General features: G+C 37.3%; 2 protein-coding genes across 3 annotated transcripts; both read left to right on the plus strand.

Moving 5' to 3' along the window:
* Nucleotides 1–4,844: 4,844 nt before the first annotated feature.
* Nucleotides 4,845–9,364, plus strand: LOC140961387 (probable serine/threonine-protein kinase At1g54610). The gene is made up of 7 exons (XM_073419878.1): nt 4,845–5,898; nt 6,016–6,300; nt 6,424–6,741; nt 7,098–7,325; nt 7,452–7,552; nt 7,762–7,876; nt 8,769–9,364. The coding sequence occupies exons 1-7, from the start codon at nt 5,497–5,499 to the stop codon at nt 9,036–9,038; spliced, it is 1,719 nt and encodes a 572-aa protein (XP_073275979.1). The 5' UTR covers nt 4,845–5,496; the 3' UTR covers nt 9,039–9,364.
* Nucleotides 9,365–12,502: 3,138 nt separating this feature from the next.
* On the plus strand, nt 12,503–18,739 carry LOC140961388 (sodium/hydrogen exchanger 1). 2 transcript variants are annotated; one of them, XM_073419880.1, is made up of 15 exons: nt 12,503–12,639; nt 13,156–13,460; nt 13,565–13,683; nt 14,758–14,855; nt 15,041–15,097; nt 15,200–15,246; nt 15,325–15,519; nt 15,620–15,666; nt 16,171–16,237; nt 16,357–16,457; nt 16,578–16,679; nt 16,825–16,963; nt 17,049–17,111; nt 17,362–17,445; nt 18,132–18,739. In XM_073419880.1, exons 2-15 carry the CDS (start codon nt 13,287–13,289, stop codon nt 18,483–18,485), a joined length of 1,647 nt encoding a protein of 548 aa, XP_073275981.1. In that variant the 5' UTR covers nt 12,503–12,639; nt 13,156–13,286; the 3' UTR covers nt 18,486–18,739. The 2 variants fall into 2 exon arrangements, with proteins under 2 accessions (XP_073275981.1, XP_073275982.1); XM_073419881.1 differs by lacking the exon at nt 12,503–12,639 and adding an exon at nt 12,777–12,975.
* Nucleotides 18,740–21,412: the final 2,673 nt, after the last annotated feature.

Consider the following 21,412-nt stretch of genomic DNA (forward strand, 5'->3'; position numbering starts at 1 on the left):
ATCAAATTTTCGAACCATGACTTAGTTGGGCACATATGGAAAGTGCATCCCGAGTCGAGAATCCAGTTAGTGTTAGGATCTTGATCCGAGATCATTAGGGCTTCAGCTGATTCATAACCATCTGATGCTATGGCTGCTTCACCACTGGTGTTTAATCTGTCTTGAGGCTTCCTTGGTTTTTCGGGGCAATTTCTTTTAAAGTGTCCTTCTCGATGGCAATTGAAGCACTTGTATTTGACTGGATTCTTGGATCTTGATCTGTTTCTTGGACTCTTTTGTGTTCTTTTTTCTATCATTCCTCGAACATGAAGCATTTCACCTTGGGGTTCTGTAGAGATTAGATGTTTCTTCTGAAGTTCTTTAGCTTGGATTGCCGATAAGACTTCATCCAATGAAATTGATCTCTCTCTACCATATAACATTGCTTCCTTGAAATTTTCATACGTATGTGGTATGGCATTCAACAGAAACAGAGCTTTATCCTCTTCTTCAAGTTTGATGTCCAGATTATCCAAGTCATCCAAGATTTTGTTGAACTCATCAATCTGATCTAAGATGCTTTTCTCCTCTCTGATCTTGAAAGAGTACAATCGTTGCTTCATGTATAGACGATTGGCTAAAGATTTTGTCATATACAACTTTTCCAACTTGTTCCAGATTGCTTCTGCCGACTTCTCTTTCGAGACTTCTCGAAGAACTTTATCCCCGAGGCTGAGGATTATCATGCTGTGAGCCTTCTCCAAGATTGATGCCTTATCAGTATCCTTTAGTGTTGCTGACATATTCGCTTCTCCTCCCAACGCTTCGATTAATCCTTGTTGTACCAAGATTGCACGCATCTTGATCCTCCACAAGCCAAAGTCGTTTTTCCCAGAGAATTTCTCAATGTCGAATTTCAACGAACCCATTCTTTCCGACGCTTCCCACAGACGGCGCCACTTGTTAGAGTTCGTTCCTTATCTGTTGATCTTTCTTGGATTTGCCAAGTGATCACGCATGCATGCACCAGATTTCTCACGCCTCATGCAACTGAAGAAAATGCAAAAGTATTTACGTGGTTCGGCGGAATTCGCCTACATCCACGGGAGGGCAACCAAAATTGTATTGATCAAAGATGGATTACAATTACAGAGCCTTTGATACCCAAGAATACAAAAGAAAAGAAGCTAAAATACTCTCAACAATGGAGTTCCTCCCTCTCTTTTCTTTCTCTCTCGGTCCTCTGTATTTCTTTTGTGAGTCAGTGTGTTGTGTTTTCGTGTTCTCTCTTTCCTTTTATTTTCCCTCATTGACTTCCATCGGTTGATTCCCAAGTTTGTTAGGGCCAATGGAATCCTGATATCTCCACACCGGTATGATATTGTCCACTTTGGGTTTTAACCCTCATGGTTTTGCTTTTGGAACCACCCAAAAGGCCTCATACCAATGGAGATATCATTCCATCTTTATTAACCGATGATCTTTCTCTAGATCTTCCAATGTGGGACTTTGGTTGCATCCCAACAGGTGACTTCCATTTAATGAAGTGACCAATTCAAACGAGCGGCAACGCTAAGTAGTGTTGAAAAGTGACAATCTTAGCAACAAGACAAAACGTATCATGGTAATCAACTCAATGTTGTTGAGTATAGACTGCAAGCCTTCAATCCGAGTTATACTTTATCTTGCAAACCCATTCATTGTCTATAGCAGTTTTTCCATGAGGAAGTGGAACAAGTTCCCAAGTGTTATTTGCAACCAAGGTTGTCTGTTCTTGATCCATAGCATCCTGCCAACGTGGATTGAGTTTTGCTTCATGATAACTACTAGGTTCCTTTTGTGTAGGGGCGAGCAATCAGATCGGATTAATACGAACCCGATCGGATGTATTTTCGAGTAAGTCAAACAAATAGTACCTGAACTCAACTATATTTAGTCGAATTGGGCTTGGGTTGAAAATTTGTACCCGAAATACCCAACCGGGTACAAGAAAACTCTATTTGTTTTTTTTATATATACAAAAATAGATATGAGTTTATTTGGAGAGATCCAAATTTTGGCCTTTCGAAATTTGAAGACCCAATTACAACATTCGATGTTAAAGTTGAAAAGTCGAAACCCTTTCTTTCTCTGGTTCAAGCGGGCGATCGACAAACAACTTATTTGTCCCCAAGTTTCTCAAACGTAAATTGGAAAACCATTGAACATTGTTGCTTTGTATAATTATTATTTGAAAATTTTGCAACTGTGGACAATTGATCATTTGGCCTTGATTTTAGGATGTCAGTCTCATGAAATGTTTTGATTTATGTTTTTAAAAAAGTAATATTATTATTATTATTATTGTTAGAATATTTAATGTTCGCAATCTTAAGTTTGATATTAACAAAACTAGTTATTGTATTTCTAACATATTTACTCATGTGTGAAGTTGCAAACACAAGAAGGAAACTGAAACTAAATTTAGCCAAACTGAGTTTCTGACGAGCTTCGGTGTTTTTATGATATCTCTCAGCTGGATGATTCAAATGACAATCCGCCAACTTGACCAATTAGAAAACTTAATTTGGAACAAGTCGTACATCACGTCAATTGGGAAAAATCGGATGTTATCTAGGTCAAACAGTTCGCTGAATGACCAAACTGATTGCACGAAAACAACAATCAGTTGGGTATGAACAGTTGCAGTATTTTGGCTATATCTCTCAGCTCGGTTATTGAAATGAAGCGATTCAGTATGCGATGAAAATATAAGATGATTATCTACAAATTATCTTCAGAAGTCAAAGTCTGAATCGAAGTTTAAGAAGCTACTGGTTTTGCACAAACTGAAACCAGCAAGGCTGCTTTCAGCACACCAGTTGAGCTGTTGAACCAGTTGAGCCGCTGACCGGTTGAACTGTTGACCTGTTGAAATGCTGACCAGGTTGAACAACTGACCAGGTTGAACGGCTGACCGGTTGAACCACTGACTCGATTGAACTGCTCACCAGTTGAGCTGCTGACCAGATTGAACTGTTGACCAGCTGATCAATTTAGGCTCGGGAAAATGTCCAGCAGGTTGAATTTGACAGTTGCAATTTCAAAAATAGTACTAAAATTTTCCAATCAGTCTTATCCTTGTTTCTAACATATATATCATTGTTAAGGCCTATGAATACTACATCTTCAAGATCAAACAAGAGCTTTTGAAGAAGATTAAAAGTATGGGTAATTAGCATGAAGAAATCTACTAGTTGAGAGCACAAGCCCTTGTGTAAGGATACATTTGAGATATACACTGTAAATGATAAATTCCTCATACACAATCACTTATACATATACGAGAGAGTTGAATTTCAAATTTTAGTTGAGTGAGTCTTCACACAAGGACATTAAAGATTGCGTTTGTAGTCTTGACATTAGAAACGTTAAACATTATGCAGATTGTGAGGTTGCGGCCTACAATTGAGAGTATTCTAGGAGTTTCAATTATGCAAGAGATAAATCCTAAGTTGAAATGATTTTGTACAAGGTGTTGTATAAATCAAAGTCTTCTAGTGGATCATTCTAAGGAGAAGAAATGGTGACGTAGGAGTTGTTAATCTCCGAACATCCATAAACAAATTCGTGTCTATTTATATATTGTATTTACTTATCATTTCTATTGTTTTTAAAGATGCATTATTGAAGTATTTTATGTGTTCTTCAAATACCAAAATATTGTATACCAAATGTTTGATAAAATGCTTCAATCAAAATATTTTTACTCATTCAACTTGTATATATTTTAAATGCTTTACAGAATATTTAATCGCTTTTTACGAAGGATTATTTTGAGTGTCTTTCGCTTGGTTTGAAAACCAAACTCGATTTAATTCATCGATGTTCAATATTCCAAAAACCGAACTATTGTAACTCAACGATGATCCCCCTAATCGATCCTGTCATTATTTTATAAGAAGGACCACCCGAACCTTACCCTTCCCAATCCCGATAGTATCATGTACTCGACTAGTCTTGTAGACACTATACCCTACCGACCCTACCCGAACCCGATAGTATCAAGTACCCAATTAGTCGGGTTCAGGTAATAGAAATGCTACCCGAAAAAATTGGGTACTACACCCGAACTACTCGAAATCCGACCCATGCCCACCCCTACTTTTAGGCAAAAAAACTGCTAAGTGTGCTTGATAAGAAGGGGATAAATGATAATATGTAAAAAATTTGGAAATTGAATGAGAAGAAATAGAGGAAATTTACAATGTATGATATATAAATAATAAAATCATGTCGAGTCACTCGAGTGCAATGTCGGAACAAAAATTAGAGTAGTAAGAGGAATGTGAGGATCATGAACTGGAAGGGACGGAGAACTCGGATGAGATGGAGGAGGACACATAAAAAGCATTTTAAAGTGAAATTTATTCAAAAGTATAAGAGTGGTAAAAGGGAGAGGAGCTTGAAATTTTAAGGATCAAGCTATCTAAACACATGAAGTTTAATGTGCATCAAGTAAGTCCAAGTAACAACAGTGTAGATTAAAAATATAGAGAAATCATATATTCACAGTCAATATAATCCAAGAGTGTGTCTCATATGAGACCGTCTCACGGATCTTAATCTGTGAGACGAGTCAACCCTACCCATGTTCACAATAATCTGTGAGACCGTCTCACACAAGTTTTTGCCATAATCCAAAGTCGGAGAAGCCCAATTTGAGAAGTAAAATCTGTTTTTTTAAAAATAATTCATAACCAGTCAAAAGTGCTTATTTTGAATTTTTTATTAGTCTTTTTTTTTTTTTTTTATTATCAAAAGTGATTTTATCGTATAGTTTCCAAAAGTTCAGTAAATTCTTTTGACTCGCACATTCAAGAATTTCATTTCATATAAAAAGTTTCCGCATTATCAGAGAAATTCTCACACATCATAAGCATATTTACTCGATCAAACACTTTCTTCTTCACAAAATCAAGCCCGCCAATTTTTTTTTTCCCATCTTCGACTTTAGCAGCGAGCTGAAATCCTGCTTTAGTTCTTTGATCTTTCATAAATCCCACGAGCATACTACAAAAAGGAGGCGCAATAGATCTCATATTAGTGTACTTCTTTTCAAATTTGTTTGCTTTTTGTTGGTTTTGGATTTGTTAGCTCATTCTCGACCGCATAAATTGTGGGATTTAGTTATTATTTGCTGTATCTGTTTATTTTAGCGCAAAAGCTAGGGTTCTTCTGTTACGGTACCTGATTGCTACTCTGTTAATAATTTTTTTGATCGAGTTTACTCCTCGGTGCATTTTTGATTAACCAGGCACTTCCCATTTTGTGAAAAATCTAGTTTTGCTTGTGTCTTGTTGTTGAATTGATTGGGTTAATCTAATTTTGATTCGTCGTGTGTGGAAGTGTAAATTTTGTGTGCTTTGGATGCGGTGGTGTTTGTTTTGTTTTTCTGGTTAAGGTTATATTGGTGGGTTTGAGTGAGGAACAGATGTGTGCAATGTCGTGAGAAATGAAGGCTTGTCTTGTCAAGAAATGGGGTGCGTTTTTGGGAAAGAGATTTCATCTGGGCCGTCTAGTGGTGCTGCCGTAGATGGAAAGGGGAGGGTTGACGTAGAAGAGAGAGATTCATCTAGGCCACCAGGCAAGAGAGAAAAGGTAGTAGTTGATTCAGTAAGTAAATCTGAGGTTGGTGGTGATGCTGGTGAGGTTCGAAATGGCGAAAATCAGAAGGAGGAGCTGAAGGAGGGGAATGAACGGCGTGCAAAGGGTGAGAGGAGGAAGTCTAAGCCAAATCCAAGGTTAAGTAATCCCCCCAAACACATCCACGGGGAACAAGTGGCTGCTGGGTGGCCATCTTGGCTCTCAGCTGTTGCGGGAGAAGCCATCAATGGTTGGACACCACGCCGTGCTGATACATTTGAAAAAATTGAGAAGGCAAGAGGCTGTTCATTTTGTTACCATCTTTTCTTTTTTAGTTTGTTCAACAACTACTTGAATGTAGTCTGTAATTTTTGCTAAGTCTGTAATTTTTGATATGGTTATTGTGTTTAGATCGGACAAGGTACTTATAGTAATGTGTATAAAGCTAGAGATGCCATAACGGGGAAGATTGTTGCATTAAAGAAGGTTAGGTTTGACAATTTGGAGCCTGAAAGTGTGCGATTTATGGCTAGGGAGATATTAATTCTACGCCGATTGGATCATCCCAATGTTGTCAAACTGCAAGGATTGGTGACATCAAGAATGTCATGTAGTTTGTACCTGGTGTTTGACTACATGGAGCATGATTTAGCTGGCCTTGCTTCTAGCCCTGGGATCAAGTTTACGGAGACGCAGGTGAGATTCTTGTTTTTTGTCTCTTTGCTTTATTCATTTTGGTAGTGAGTAGTTCCTTGATATATAATTTTGTTTGGTTGTAGAGTCGTTCTCTTATGTTTTCATTGTGTGATTGATTTATAGGTTAAATGCTACATGCATCAGCTGTTGTCTGGCCTTGAACACTGCCACAACCGCCATGTATTGCATCGTGATATAAAGGGATCAAACCTTCTTATAGATGATGAAGGCGTACTTAAGATCGCTGATTTTGGATTAGCTTCCACCTTCGACCCAAACAGCAAGCAGCCCATGACTAGTCGTGTGGTAACACTATGGTACAGGCCTCCAGAGCTGCTTCTTGGTGCCACCTATTATGGATTAGGTATTGACTTGTGGAGTGCTGGATGCATTTTAGCCGAGCTGTTTGCCGGGAAGCCTATAATGACTGGGCGAACAGAGGTAGATGTCACATGTCATGATTTTAACCTCATGTTTGTACTGTTTACATATTTTCATACACACTCTCTCTCTCATGAATTCTTTAGGTAGATTTCATATCCTGAATGGAACCTAGATGGAGAAAAAAAATAAACAAAAACAAAAAGAGTAATTATGAACTACAATTTACTTCAGTGCTAGAATACGTAATCTGAAATACAAGTGTTTGTGAATGCTAGTTGTTTGATTCTCATTGCTTGGCATTTTGGAGTAGCTATATCTGTTGATGCTTAGGACAATATTCAGCACCAATATTTCATGTACATGAGATCATAGTTTTGTTGACTTAGCCTGAAAACTATGTGTTATTCTTGTAGGTGGAGCAGTTGCATCGGATTTTCAAGCTATGTGGTTCACCATCAGAAGAATATTGGAAGAAATCGAAGCTTCCTCATGCAACCATATTCAAGCCCCAACAATCATATAAAAGATGCATAGCACAAACATTTAAAGATTTTCCGCCATCATCATTGCCTCTAATAGATCGTCTACTTGCAATTGATCCAGCTGAACGCCAAACTGCTACGGCTGCATTAGAGAGTGACGTGAGCTCCTCTAATCTTGCAATGAAGTGAAGAATACTCTTTTCTTTGAAATAATATTTCAAGAGTCGCGATCTAATTTTGTATGGAGCATAATAACAGTAATTTATCCAATTTTCTTGTTTACAGTTTTTCACAACAAAGCCTTATGCTTGTGATCCGTCAGCCCTTCCAAAGTACCCGCCGAGCAAGGAGATAGATGCTAAGCGTCGCGATGAAGAAGCTAGGAGGTATGAAAACAGCTATTTTGTTCATACTGATGTTTTTAAGGTTCAAATAAATAAATGAATGCATGTATTTGCATGTGTTGGCATACAGACTTGTTATGTATTGCCATCTAGTAATATGATTTGTGTTTCGTCTGATGGATGGATGAACAGTTGCTTGTGAGCTTCATTGAGTTTCTGTTAAAGAATAAATGATTTTTTTTCGGCTGCAGGATAAGAGCTGCCGGTAAAACACAAGCGGATGGTGTGAAGAAAACACGTGCACGTGATCGGCAGCGAGCAATTCCGGCACCCGAAGCCAATGCTGAGCTGCAAGCTAATATTGATGTAAGTTAAATAAGATACACGAGTCCGCCTCCCATTTATTGAATTCTTCGTGCTTTTCCTTCATAGGTTTTTGGTGATTCACGATGAATAATTGATTTAAGCCATTCGTCTGTGTCTGGAATTACTGCTCTCTTTTCTCTATTTTCTCTTCATTCTTCTTTTTTTATTACATTTGTGTTTTAGAATCATCAATTCTCTCGTATTCCGTGGTTTGTTATTTTTGTATGAATTCTCATAAATCACGTTTCTGTTGCTCCCATTGGAGTAGAATAATGGTTTGAGTTTCTGATCTTGCTAGCATTTTAGACAGAAAAAGGGAACACGCTCAAAATACTTAAAGATAGCGTCTGGACATTGGGATCACATAACATTTTACTATGACCGAAGTGAGAACAAGAGATCATTTAGAACAAAAAAAAGAAAAGAATGCACTGAGTTATAATGTATCTGATTTCTTGGGAAATTGTGGGTCGTTGTCTGATTCTTGACTTTTAGATGTTTTGGCGTTGTAAATATCTCAAGAAATTGTCGGGTGCTGCTTGGATTGTCGTGCTTTGTAAAATATTTGAGTTACGACTTTGTTGTCTGTTGAAAGCAAGTCACGAGTTTGACTATTGATTTGAGATGTGGCTGGGACAAAATTGTTGAGTCTGTGTGAATAGCTATACATCTTAGAACATGAGTTACACTACTAATTATGGCTGTAGGTCTAATGTAGTGGCAGATTACCGATCTCACAAGAACCATAAGTTTAACTCAAAAAGAAAGGTCCTCAAGTGCATTAGAATTTTAAGCGAGAATGGGTTTGACTAGTTATCTTTTCTTGTCTAGATAAAGTTACTTAAACGAGGTTTATTTGTTATTTATCCAACTCTTGCTTCCCATGAAACAGAGGAGGCGACTAATCACACACGCTAACGCAAAGAGCAAGAGCGAAAAGTTTCCTCCCCCACACCAAGATGGAGGACTCGGTTATCCCTTAGGATCGTCTCACCACATTGATCCATCCTTCGACCCCCCTGACGTGCCTTTCAGTTCTATTAATTTCTCGTACTCCAAAGATCCTATTCAAACTTGGTCTGGTCCATTGGTCGATCCCTCAGCTGCAGTCGCTCCAAGAAGAAAATCGAAGCCATCGAAGAAGGATAATCGGAAGGGATAAGAGTCATATCCAGGATAAAGAGAAATATCTTGTAACATAGAACTGTCCTATAATGCTGCTGGATTCAATACTTCGAGGTGAAAAAACTGCGAATTCGTATCTTAAGTTTGAACCAGGAATTTATCGAATTATTTGAGAGGTATAGTAGTAGTATTGTTTGTTCTGAATTCTTGTCCATCTTCTTTTCCATGGGAATCAGGAGGATTATTCTTCATTATTGTTTATTTTATTTTGTTCTTTTATGTTCCACTGACTAATTGTAATATTATTAATAACGCATTGCATTTTTTTCCCCTTTTCTCAGTTGAAGACTTGGCTTTAGTTTCCTTTTTTCTTCTTGTGTAGCCGTGAATGCGATTTATTTTATTAAAAGATGTTAGATGTCGATGGGTTTAGGACTTCGATCTAGCAGACTGTGTTTTAAATGGTAAGATAAATTTTATATAAAATTTAAAATTAATCTACACGAATATTCAACAAGGAGGATATGAGTGATTGATTATACATGCTATATTGCAATATGTAGGCTTTAAAAATTCGACTTTTTTTTTTTGTTTAAAAAAAAATTTAAAATTATTGATGATTTTTAAATATAATTTAAATAATCTAAATGTACATATAAATTTTGTATAATTTTGGAATAATATGATATTAGTCATGGTAGATCAATTTAAAATATTAAAAGATTCTAGACAGAGTCATATTTCTGGCTCCGTCAGTGACTAGCTGTATCTAATAGGCCTCTNACTCGGACAGAGCCATATTTCTGGCTCCGTCAGTGACTAGCTGTATCTAATAGGCCTCTTAGTAGAAATTTTTAAGTCAAGTTAACTTTCATCATCATCAAAACCTAAAGAGACATTTGCATTGACCTCGAGAGCCTCATTTACTTGATTTGAATTTTTTGAACTCTTTATTTTCTGCATTACAAGATTGAAAGAACAAATTTCAACACAAACATAAATGTTAAGTCTAAAGTGAATTTCATTGTATATAAAATTGATTATTTGCTATATATACATGTAATACCTTAATCAAATCTGTCCATTCTTGCTATGAAGCAGTAACAGTCTCATTTACAGAGTCCCACCCCCAAATTCTCAATAAAATCTTTGAATGCACGCCAATCTGACTTGAAGCGATTAAATTTCTGACTTATTTGTTCCCGAGTTTGCCCAAATTCTGTTTTGGAATTGAATTCCTGGAATATTTTTGTCCACAACTCACCAAAATTGTTATTTCTCATCTTATCTCTCTTTTTTTTTTTTTTTTTGTATTCTAGAAATGTGTCAATAAACATCTTAACATCTTTTGTACTCCAATAGATTCGAGAGGAACCATGCTTGCTACTTGTTTGTTCACATTCTCCTGTCATCTAAAAGTTTCATCGTTAAAAATGTTATGTACTTGTGTACCTCTTGGCTATTTCTTGTACAAATTCTTCAGCTATTTCATCGAGCCTCCAACAATATTTAATTAAATTCTAGGGAAAATGCAAGAATCTTTCTCCAGCCAAATGCAAAAATGAAGCAGTAGATCTAGGGAGATGATATCCAATAGAAAGAAATTATGTTAACAAATTTACATCAGAAGACTAGAAGAACGCATAATCAATAAATGATGAGTTTATCTAATAGAGTTTACTATATGAAAGAGAAGAGTTGAAAGCAATTTGAATAAAAAAAGAAGCGTGAAATGATATGATAACAAGATAAACTTCTTTAGTTCCTCACATTAGCTCAAAAACTCATCTCTATGACCACCAAGCACATTCTACACAAATTAACTTTCCTAAAGGACAATTCAGATTTCCTGCTTCCCATTTTAAGAGGAACACGACCCGCCTAAAACATGTGCAAGACATTGGTAAAATTCAAAACAGAAAATTCGCAAAAAAGAGATCCAGTCATTCTAACAGTAGAGCATGCTCCAATGAATTACTCAAAAAATTGATGTCCTCGAAGAAAAATCTACATTAGCATTTGATAAAAACCAACATGCAGGACTGTAAAAATGGTAAAAACAATTCAAAGACTTGCTCAAAACATGATAAGATGGAAAAATAATACGAGTAAACTTATAAGAAATGGATGCACTAACAAAACCATTGCCGCATATCAACGATATATATGAATACACAAAAAAACCAAGACTACATTATCAAAATGAAAGAGACGAGGTTTATACTTCTGCGTGAAGTGGAAATGCATATCAAATAGTTTTCACAGCACTCGCATTCCAAAGTTCTGCAAACCTCGGCAATGACAATCAAGGATGAATCTGTAATAAATGTACCACCAATATTCAGGTGTCGTGGTGAAGTAGCTCTCAAAATCAGAATAAAGAAGAAAATCCAATTCAGATGCTTTGCAAATGCTTAAGCTTTGGTTCAAGAATCAAGTATGATGATAAAAAAAAGTGACTGAATTCATACAAGTTGAACAACTCTTTTGCGAACACTGAAACATAAGATTCAAATATGTTTAGACAGAATACATTCAAAAAATAAAAAAAAAATCAAACTATGCGATTTTTACGTTGATCTACTACGAACAGAGAATAAAACAGAAAATCAAATTCTTTCCACATATACCTATAACTTACTTGTATACATCAAAATCCACGAATTACGCCGAATTTGGAGTAAAATTGCATTGGCTCGCAAGAACTCTCTCGCGTACTTTAACCAGCCAAAGAGTGTCCCATTTACCATATGATCCGATTCAAGGCCCATTTGACTTGAGTTTTTTCTCAAAAAACATCACAAATGCCTAATAATTATTCTTCAAAAACTATACTTTAATATCACTTTTAAAATAAAATATTTATAAAAATCTCATCCAAACATTTTTTTTATAATTTTTTTGACTTGTAAAACACTAATTTTTTTTAATGTTACTTTCTGAACAGAACCTAATTTTTTTTGAAATTTTGAATTACTTTAAATTTTTGTAGAATTTTTAAAAGTAAAGTTTGAATACTACAAAACTTTTTTGAAACTCTACAAAAATTTACATAGAATACCACACACACATATATATATATAAGCGACATACATATTATATAATGTGCATCATATATATATACATACATACATATGATATAATGTGCATCACACACACACACACACACACATATATATATAAAAGAGACATACATATTATATAATGTGCATCATATACACTGACGTGCCTCGACAAGCTCAGTTATGTGATAAATGACAACCAAACCGAGCTTATAATAATCAGTTCTCCCCTACTCTGTAGTAATTCGTTATTCAAAGAAGTCTCTCGCACCGTTGTGTAAATTTCATTCCCGGACCCTCCATTTCCTGTCCGTTTCCTACTCTTTCTCTCTCTTTCGCTCTCTAGAATTTTCACCTCACTTGCGGATACTCACGTGACCACAGGAGATGATATCTGTGGTTGGAGATACTTTGACCCGTGATATTTGTTGGGTTTTTGAATAGGATTCTGTTTCTGCCTACAATCACTGTTGCGAGTTATGATGCCTTGAGCAAAGTTGCCGATTCACTTGGATTCGTGAATTTAGGGAAAAAGAGCGCAGGGAAAAGCAATTCTTTTGTTTTTTCCTTCTTCTGGTCATTGAAGCTTGATTTCTGAATTTTGTGAAGCGAGATCTACTTGGGCTTTGTGGGTCCAATTTATTGTTAAGTTTGCTCAATTCTTTATGAAGTGCGATGCACTAGGTTATTTGTGTATTGTGGTGCTTGTGTATGCAGGCATGTAGTTTGCCGTATCTTTTGGTTCGTACATATGTTTTGGTTACTGATTGAGCTTTTTGTGGTGCATGGATAGATAGCTGTTCATATGAGTGTTAACCGATTTGCTGAATGCAAGTGATCATGTTTGTTGTGGTGCCCTTTGGCCATCTATTCAAGATATGCTAGTGCTTAGTGGATCTATCTGAAGAAAAAGTATTCATCTCTATCACTGTTTTGATCTACCTAAGGCACATTATTTTATTTTATTTTCGACTATGTGTATGCAGGCGGGGGTGTTTTGTGTGTGTCATTTTACTCATACCTGCTGTTTTGGTGAAATTGGATTTTTTATTTTTCGACCTACTGCTAGAATAATTACCTTTTGTTATGCAGGGACAGAGATAATTGTTACTGGAGAGCCGATTTGAGTTCAGTTTTTGTCAGCATAAGCTCAGAAGCGACATATTTAACAAGTTTTGGCTGAGATTTGCGCTGTACTCTGTTGAATTGGAATATCGGATGAAATGGGGTATGACTTTGGAATTATGCTGTCTACAGTGAATAATTTGTCAACCTCTGATCATGCTTCAGTGATCTCGATTACCTTTTTTGTGACACTCCTGTGTGGATGTATTGTGATCGGGCATTTATTGGAGGAGAATCGTTGGATGAATGAATCTATCACTACCCTTATAATTGTGAGTATATGTGTGTTTTTCTGGCGCACATCAGTGATTTGGGTTGTGTTTATATTTGTGTGCTTTGTGTTTTTTTTAAGCATCTGAGTTAATTTTATTTATAGGGTCTGTGCACTGGAGTTGTAATTCTACTCATAAGTGGAGGGACAAGCTCAAGGCTTTTGGTGTTCAGTGAGGATCTTTTCTTCATTTATCTGCTTCCGCCAATTATTTTTAATGCAGGGTAAGTCTTGTATTTGCAAAACTATACACTTGTCGAAGCTTGACTTTATCTTTTGGGCTGGGCTTGGGAGGGTTGAAATGAGCTGGTCATGAAAGGATTCTGTTGCATGAGTTGAATTGGGTGGATAAGAAATTTGTCAGGTCGACCTGTTTGTGTTGCTACATTTAGTGTCTTACTTTTCCTTTCCCACCAACCACACCACACTATGTGGTGTGGTCTGTGAGTGACCTCGGGACGATGAGACATCCGAGAGGTTGTGAGCTTAGCAAGTGACTGATTGTGTTTCTGTATCTACCCATGTTTGGGCAGTCCTGGCAGTTTCATGTGTTTTTGACCATTTTGTTGGTTCCACGTAGTTTTAGAAGAACACTATTGTCGTGAATGACCTTCCGGCGATTTCAATCAGAAACTATGGATTTTCTCAAACATCGATGTCCTTTTCTAGTATAAAACATTACTAGCATAATGATGCATAAGATGGTAGGCTCTGTCAAAACTGACCCAGGAACCGGGAGGGTGAGGCGGGGTGGGAGTGGCGTTTCGACGTATTTTGAGGGGCAAGGTTTAAGTTTAGGAAAGTGTAAATTTTTTAAATTTTTTGTCATGGCTAATTATGTTAGCAAGTTTACTTTGGATTTATTTCACTCATATGGGCATCCTGTTTACCTCTTTTCTGAATATTTTAGGTTAGTTTTCCTCTTTTTAAAACCTTTTAGGTTCGTACTATAGAAACAGTTGCCATGACTGGGTATGTACTGCCAGTCCTCTGGTTGACATATCGGATGAACCAGTTCTAATTTATCTCTCCTCAAGGCCTGCTTTGCAACTGTTGCACAAATGGGTAGCACAGGTTCTGTAGCTTTCCAACTTTGTTCCTTTTACAGAGTCGGAGAAAATGCTAGGTCATATAATGAATTTTTTTTATTACAATCGTTGCTTGTATTTCACGCACACCTTGTTTGGGGTCAACTTCTTTTATCATTTCTTTCATTGACGTGAGAGTCCTCGACTCAGTTTTCTTCACTCTTTTATTACATGACAATAAAGCTAACTCACAAGTCTGTTTCTGATCAGGTTCCAGGTTAAAAAGAAACAATTCTTTCGCAATTTCATGACTATTATTCTGTTTGGAGCACTTGGTACCTTGATCTCCTTCATCATCATATCTTTGGGTACGGCTCCTACTTTTTTGTGCCATAGGGAGAACTATTCTTTTCCTCTCAGTTTTAATTGCCACAAGTTTTAAACCCATTTGAGCCATCTCATGCTTGCTGTTCCAACAAGACTAATCTTCTTGTTTGTTTCTTGTGAAGAATTTCATAGTACGGTTACTTACATCAGTTATATCATGTGATAGGTGCGATTGCTATCTTCCAGAAAATGGATATTGGGCTGGGAATGGGAGATTATCTTGGTGCACTCTCACTCTATCTCTCTTTTTCTACCCTTCCACGTGTGTGCATGTAGCTGCAGCATGATTTTATATATCTGTACTAATTGTTTTAGTTCTTTTCAGCAATTGGAGCGATATTTGCAGCCACAGATTCGGTTTGTACATTGCAGGTACATTTTGCGTCTTATTGCTATTGGAGTGTGCCTTGATAACATCCTCACATTGTGACACTTTATCCGACGCTGCAGGTGCTAAATCAGGACGAGACGCCACTGCTGTACAGTTTAGTATTTGGAGAAGGTGTTGTAAATGACGCAACTTCTGTCGTGCTTTTCAATGCAGTCCAGAACTTTGACCTATCTCATATCAGTGGTATTGAAGCTTTGAATCTGATTGGAAACTTTTTTTACTTGTTTATCACAAGCACTATATTGGGTGTTGCAGTGAGTCCTTCTTCTCTCTTGCTCTCTTTTTGTGGATGCTGGCCCGTTTAAATTTCTGATTAAGTTCATTTATGTGGTTTTGACAATGATTTGGCTGCAGGTTGGACTGCTTAGCGCCTACGTCATAAAGAAGCTCTATTTTGGAAGGTTTGCCACGGTTTCCATGAATTTGATTTCTTGTATCAAAACTTTACTTGAATTTGAAATATTGTATTCTAAAGGTGTTTGAAGATTTCTGGCCACAATTGTTTGGTTGGGCTCTAGAGTGAAAGTCAAGTCACAAGTGCCCAGTCATTGTTTGGACATAATGTTTCTCAAAAATTAGAATTCTGGTCACTTTTTGAAACTTTCTATCTTATATTATTTCACATTTTAGATTTAGATCACCTATTTCCAACATGATAGTTATATAATTAATCTGTTTTCTACATTTTCTTATCAATCTTACACTATTCCTCTGTTTTTCACACAGTTGTTAGATTCTATTTCTTTCTACATGTGGCAGCTACGCTTAAAATTTATAGCCAAATGCTATCTCAATAGTATTTTCAAAGATACTACAAAGCTCTTCTCATATTTTTAGAGTTGTATTATGAGATGAAGTCGAATGTGGTCTGTCAATTGTGTCACTGATTCTTTGATTAAATATAGGCATTCCACGGATCGTGAGGTTGCCGTAATGATGCTCATGGCCTACGTTTCATACATGCTGGCTGAGGTAAGTTTCTGGACAATTTGCGAGCTTTCTGAAAGTGGAATTTTTTGTGATTCATCTCACGTATTAGACCCTTAAATTGTGAGGCAGAATTTCATTATAGTCCTGACCTGTCTTTTCAGTTATTCTATTTGAGCGGAATCCTCACTGTGTTCTTCTGTGGTATTGTGATGTCACATTACACCTGGCATAATGTCACAGAGAATTCAAGAGTAACCACCAAGTAAGATATTTGAGTATTGTTTCCTATGTCTATTCTACAAGTTGCGTTTGTTGCTCTCTTTTCCCTGGTTAATTCTTTACCATTCTGATTAAATGATATGCATCTGCAACTATAATATAGGCACACATTTGCCACTTTGTCCTTCCTTGCTGAGGTATTCATATTTCTCTATGTTGGTATGGATGCCCTGGACATTGAGAAGTGGAACGCTGTATCTGACAGGTATGACGTTCGCTTATGTCAGTTAAGTGTAGACACATGCATACGTGGCGAAATGTTAGTTGCCGTGGGATTTTCACGAGCCATGCTATTGAAATTTGAATACCATGTGCTATCCTCTTATTTTATTGCATTTTTTTCATTTCAGCCCCAAAACATCAATTTCTGTCAGTGCAACTCTGCTGGGATTGACGCTGGTGGGAAGAGCGGCTTTTGTTTTCCCTCTGTCATTCCTGTCTAACTTGACCAAGAAGTCTCCATCTGAGAAAATCGGGTTTAAGCAGCAAGTATGAGCTCAAGAATTTTTGTTTCAAGAGTACGTTACATTCATTTACTTTGCCTATCCAATTATTTTCCAACTGTGAATTGTAGATTACGATCTGGTGGGCTGGTCTTATGCGCGGTGCTGTTTCAATGGCCCTTGCTTACAACCAGGTAAACTATCAGCTGTGTCTGCTACAATGAAGAGTCTTAGGCTGTTTCTGTTGCTCAACACTTCACAAAACTCGATATGCTTTGAAATATTAAATATATATAAAGTGATTCACTGATATTCCAACACCACATTTCATAGTTATACGCAGTTTGTCTGGGACGAATACTGCTTTTCTATTACACTTTTCATTGAGTTGAAGAAAAGCTCAGGGGTTTTATAATTTCTGACTCGCTAGTTCCGTTCATGCAGTTTACCAGGGACGGTCACACCCAGTTACGTGGGAATGCAATCTTGATTACCAGTACCATTACAGTTGTGCTGTTCAGCACTGTGGTAAGACATCTTTTGCTTCTATGGACCAGCACATTAGAGTCTGTATCAATAATACCATTGATGATTTTGTCTATCCATCAAATTCGTTTCACGTCATCTTATCCTATATACCTTCCCCCTCAGTTTCTTGTTGGAAAGATATTCACAAACTAGTGGCAGATTCCGCAAGAGGAAACAAGTGCAAGTGCACCGCATCCCATCCACTCGCAAAATATTAAATTATAAACTATTGTTGGGTCAAATTTTATGAGATTTAATTTTTGTAAAAAATGATTCCTAACATTTATAAAAAAAAGTTGGGGTAATTTCAAAATGCATAATATGCAAAATCCTATTTATTTAATTAAATTTGTCTTAGATGCTACCTAATGTTCGACCAACCAGTGCATGTATATCTCGGTTATTTTCCCAAGTATATATTCCTCAGGTCTTTGGCTTACTCGCGTGGAATGGTGTTTAAGCGTACAATTTTTGTTTCAACAGTCTTTCATGAGCTCGAGCTGTCGAAAAAGTGGTTTGTGACACCCATTAAACGAGACACTGTAGCCAAAATACTGCTAAACACCGTCCCTGGATATTTTGAATTTTCCGTTGCCCTAAAATATTATATTGATTTTTTATTTAGTTTTTGAATTCTGTTGTATCAAAATTGGATTCCGCTAACATATTCTCCATGTCTATTCCAGGTGTTTGGCTTGATGACGAAGCCTTTGGTTAAATTCTTGATGCCCCCATCGAAACCAATAAGCAGAAGCATCTCATCTCAGCAATCCTTCACTCTACCACTTCTCATCCAGGATTCTATAACCGACCTGTTTGTTGGAAACGGACAGACTTCAGAAGGTGGCCAGAATATAGCCCGCCCAAGTAGCTTACGGATGCTCTTAACAAGACCGACTCATACTGTCCACTATTATTGGAGAAAATTCGATGATGCTTTCATGCGTCCAGTTTTTGGTGGGCGTGGTTTTGTTCCTTTTGTTCCGGCCTCACCAACCGATCGAAGCATACCTGATTTACATGAAGATATCAAGTACTAATGATACTCAAATAGTATGTGCTCCTCATAGTTTTGTATGACATAGTATCAGGTTTGAGCTATTGTTTTCAACAACTTTTTCGGGCTTTTTTGATTATATGCGATGGTTGTGGTGTATAGATCCTGATTAATCGTTGTGGCTGCTGCCAAATAGATGTTGCGTAAAGCTTGTCTGCATGCTGTTCACTCCTTAAACGTGAAAAAAAAAATTTACAGTGTAGTCATAATGTAAATGTTTGTCTTTGGTTTGGGAGAGATCTATGGTTCAGACAAATTTGCATTAAGGAAGTGAATTCAAGTTTTTATTTATTTATTTATAAAGAATAAAATTGTTTCTAGAGAGTACATTTTGATAATATTCGACGCAATCAAATGAAATCCAAATGGCAGAATTACCTACCCTTCGTGCAGTACATAGATATTTACAACATTGTGGTTTTTGATGGTTTTTTTTTTTTTTTTTTAAAAAGAGAATATTTATTATGAAAAATTATAATTTTAGTAATATAAGTTGATTTGTTTTGAGTTTTAGTCTTTTAAATTGTCAAAATTTGATTTTCATGTAACTTAAATTGTTTTTTTGGTTTTGTTCTTTTTTTACCCTAACTATTCAATTCATTGAATATGATTTATTTGATATTGATTTTCTATTACGTGACACATTTGATAAGAGTTAAGCTTATCTTACTTAAATTAAAATTCGTCTTATAAAAAAAACAAAAGTAATCAATATTTTAAACAGAGAGGAAAAAATTTGTCGTTCTCTATTATTTTTGTTTATGTATATTTAATGTGTGTGAAATAAACTTTATTCTTGTCACACGAGTCAAATAAGACAATATCAGTGTTAAATAAACAATATCAGGTGGAATTAGTAGTTTTGAGAAAAAAGGATAGAACAAAAAAAATCCAAATTACTGGTCGAAAACCAAATTTTAACAAGCTAAATGACTAAAATTCAAAACAAGTCAACTTATATGAATAAAATTGAAATTTTCCCTTTACTAAAAAACTTTAGTTTTGTAATATAAACATGTTGGTCCTAGGTGCGACATTTTGAGATATAAATATGAAAATAAAAAATAAAATTGGACACCGAAATTTACGTGGAAAACTCTTAAAAATTATTTGAGTAAAGTCCTCGTATAAGATGAAAAGAATTCTACTATAATATTTTGTGATTACAACCTCTCACTGTGTTTTAAAAAAGAGCACATAATCTTTTAACACAATGATACCCCATAGGCCCACCAGAGTTAGGTCCAAATCAGATTTATGGAAGGCCCATCACGGGTCCCAGTACTCTCTTATAAATATCAAGTTTGAGTGTTCAGTTCATTCATTCAATATATTATTTTTCAGCAGTACCCTTAGCTGCTCTCACTTCACATCCTCAGTCTCTGAGTCGAGCGTCGGAGGGGCTACGCCGAGACACCCTCCCGGCCCCTTTCTAACGGTCTTCTTCGTGATTTCAGGCTCAGGACAATTTCGAAACCTGCGTCTGGACTAGTGACACTTCCCGGAATTGAACCCTAAATTTCCCGTGAGTATCACTTGGTGCCGTCTGTGGGAAATTTGAGCTGAGACGTAGAGATGGCAGGTAGGAGAAGGAGCAGAAGAACTAACACAGCATCGTCGCGTCCTCATATGGGACCTGAAAAATTTTATGTTGAGATGAGACATGAACAACCGCGTCTTGAGACGAGGCAGGAACAACCGCGTCTTGAGACGAGGCAGGAACAACTTCATCAAGAGACAAGAGCCGAACAACCTCGTCAGGAAACAAGATCCGAACAGCCTCGTCACGAGACCGAGGCCGACCAACCTCGTCCCATTGATAATGTGGGGAACTTGACCTTGGAACAATTGGGCCAGTTCATCATCAGGACAGTAGACGAAGCCATGAAGAAGAGCCAAGAGTCTATGTTTGCTGAAGGACAAGCCACTCGCCAAGAACGAGATGAGAATGTGGAGGGTCGTCAGAGCATGGTTGAAGAGACGCGACCCCTTCCAAGTGAAGGGAATATGGAGATGGGAGAGATGTGGAAGGAAATACGGAGGTTGAGGCAGCAGGTGGGAAGCAGAGCGCCGGCACCCAAGAGAGGAAGTCCTTTTTCATATGCAATTTTTGGAAGAAGGACTTCCTCCAAATTTCCAACAGTCAAATGTGGGAGAGTACGACGGACATACTGACCCTGAGGAACACTTGGGGAGGTTTGAGAATGCGTCTCTGTTACATCAATATTCAGATGGAGTCAGGTGCAGGGTGTTCCTGGGTACGCTAGTGAGGTCAGCCCAACAATGGTTTAACACCTTGCAGCCCAATTCCATACAGTCTTTCGAGGATTTTGCTACAGCTTTCTTGCACCGATTTGCTAGCAGCAAGAGGCACCCGAAAAACTATTTGATTCTGTTTGTGATGAAACAAGAGACTGAAACTTTACGGGAGTTTGTCCAGCGCTTCAACAGTGCAGCGCTGGAAATACCAGCGGCTACCCCTGACATCATGATAAGTGCCTTTACCCAAGGACTGAGGGGAGGAGAATTTTTCAAATCGCTGGTCAAGAAACCTCCGTCGAGCTATGATGATCTGTTATCTCAGACGGAAAGATATGTAAATCTAGAAGATGCCCAGCGGTATAAGAGGATGGAGCAGCGACCTGAGGGAAGTAGAGTTGAGGGAGAGGAAAGAGGAGGTGGGAAAAGAGGTGCGGGCGAGAGGGAGGAGGATAAAGCTAGGGGCATAGGACAATTCTCATCCCATGTTCCTCTGGATAGGAGTCGTGACAAGATGATGGAGGTGAGAGAGCCCGAGGAGAGGTGGGAGAAGTCGCAAAGGGTTGAGAGCAGTGGTAGATTGCCTTCGCGGAATAGACGAGAAGGATCCTCATCCGGGAGTCGACAAAGGTCTCATCTGTTCCCTAGGCG

This window comes from Primulina huaijiensis, chromosome 16 (genome assembly GCF_012295235.1).
Source record: "Primulina huaijiensis isolate GDHJ02 chromosome 16, ASM1229523v2, whole genome shotgun sequence".
NCBI classification, from domain to species: domain Eukaryota; kingdom Viridiplantae; phylum Streptophyta; class Magnoliopsida; order Lamiales; family Gesneriaceae; genus Primulina; species Primulina huaijiensis.

What these genes read in the sequence shown, in the direction of transcription:
- LOC140961387 (XM_073419878.1), top strand. Translation starts at nt 5,497, where the DNA reads ATGGGGTGCGTTTTTGGGAAAGAGATTTCATCTGGGCCGTCTAGTGGT. An exon ending in TAATGACTGGGCGAACAGAG is followed by an intron (nt 6,742 to 7,097) that starts GTAGATGTCACA and finishes TTATTCTTGTAG; the next exon opens with GTGGAGCAGTTGCATCGGAT. An exon ending in CGCGATGAAGAAGCTAGGAG is followed by an intron (nt 7,553 to 7,761) that starts GTATGAAAACAG and finishes TTTCGGCTGCAG; the next exon opens with GATAAGAGCTGCCGGTAAAA.
- LOC140961388 (XM_073419880.1), top strand. Translation starts at nt 13,287, where the DNA reads ATGGGGTATGACTTTGGAATTATGCTGTCTACAGTGAATAATTTGTCA. An exon ending in CCAATTATTTTTAATGCAGG is followed by an intron (nt 13,684 to 14,757) that starts GTAAGTCTTGTA and finishes GTTTCTGATCAG; the next exon opens with GTTCCAGGTTAAAAAGAAAC. An exon ending in AAGAAGCTCTATTTTGGAAG is followed by an intron (nt 15,667 to 16,170) that starts GTTTGCCACGGT and finishes GATTAAATATAG; the next exon opens with GCATTCCACGGATCGTGAGG.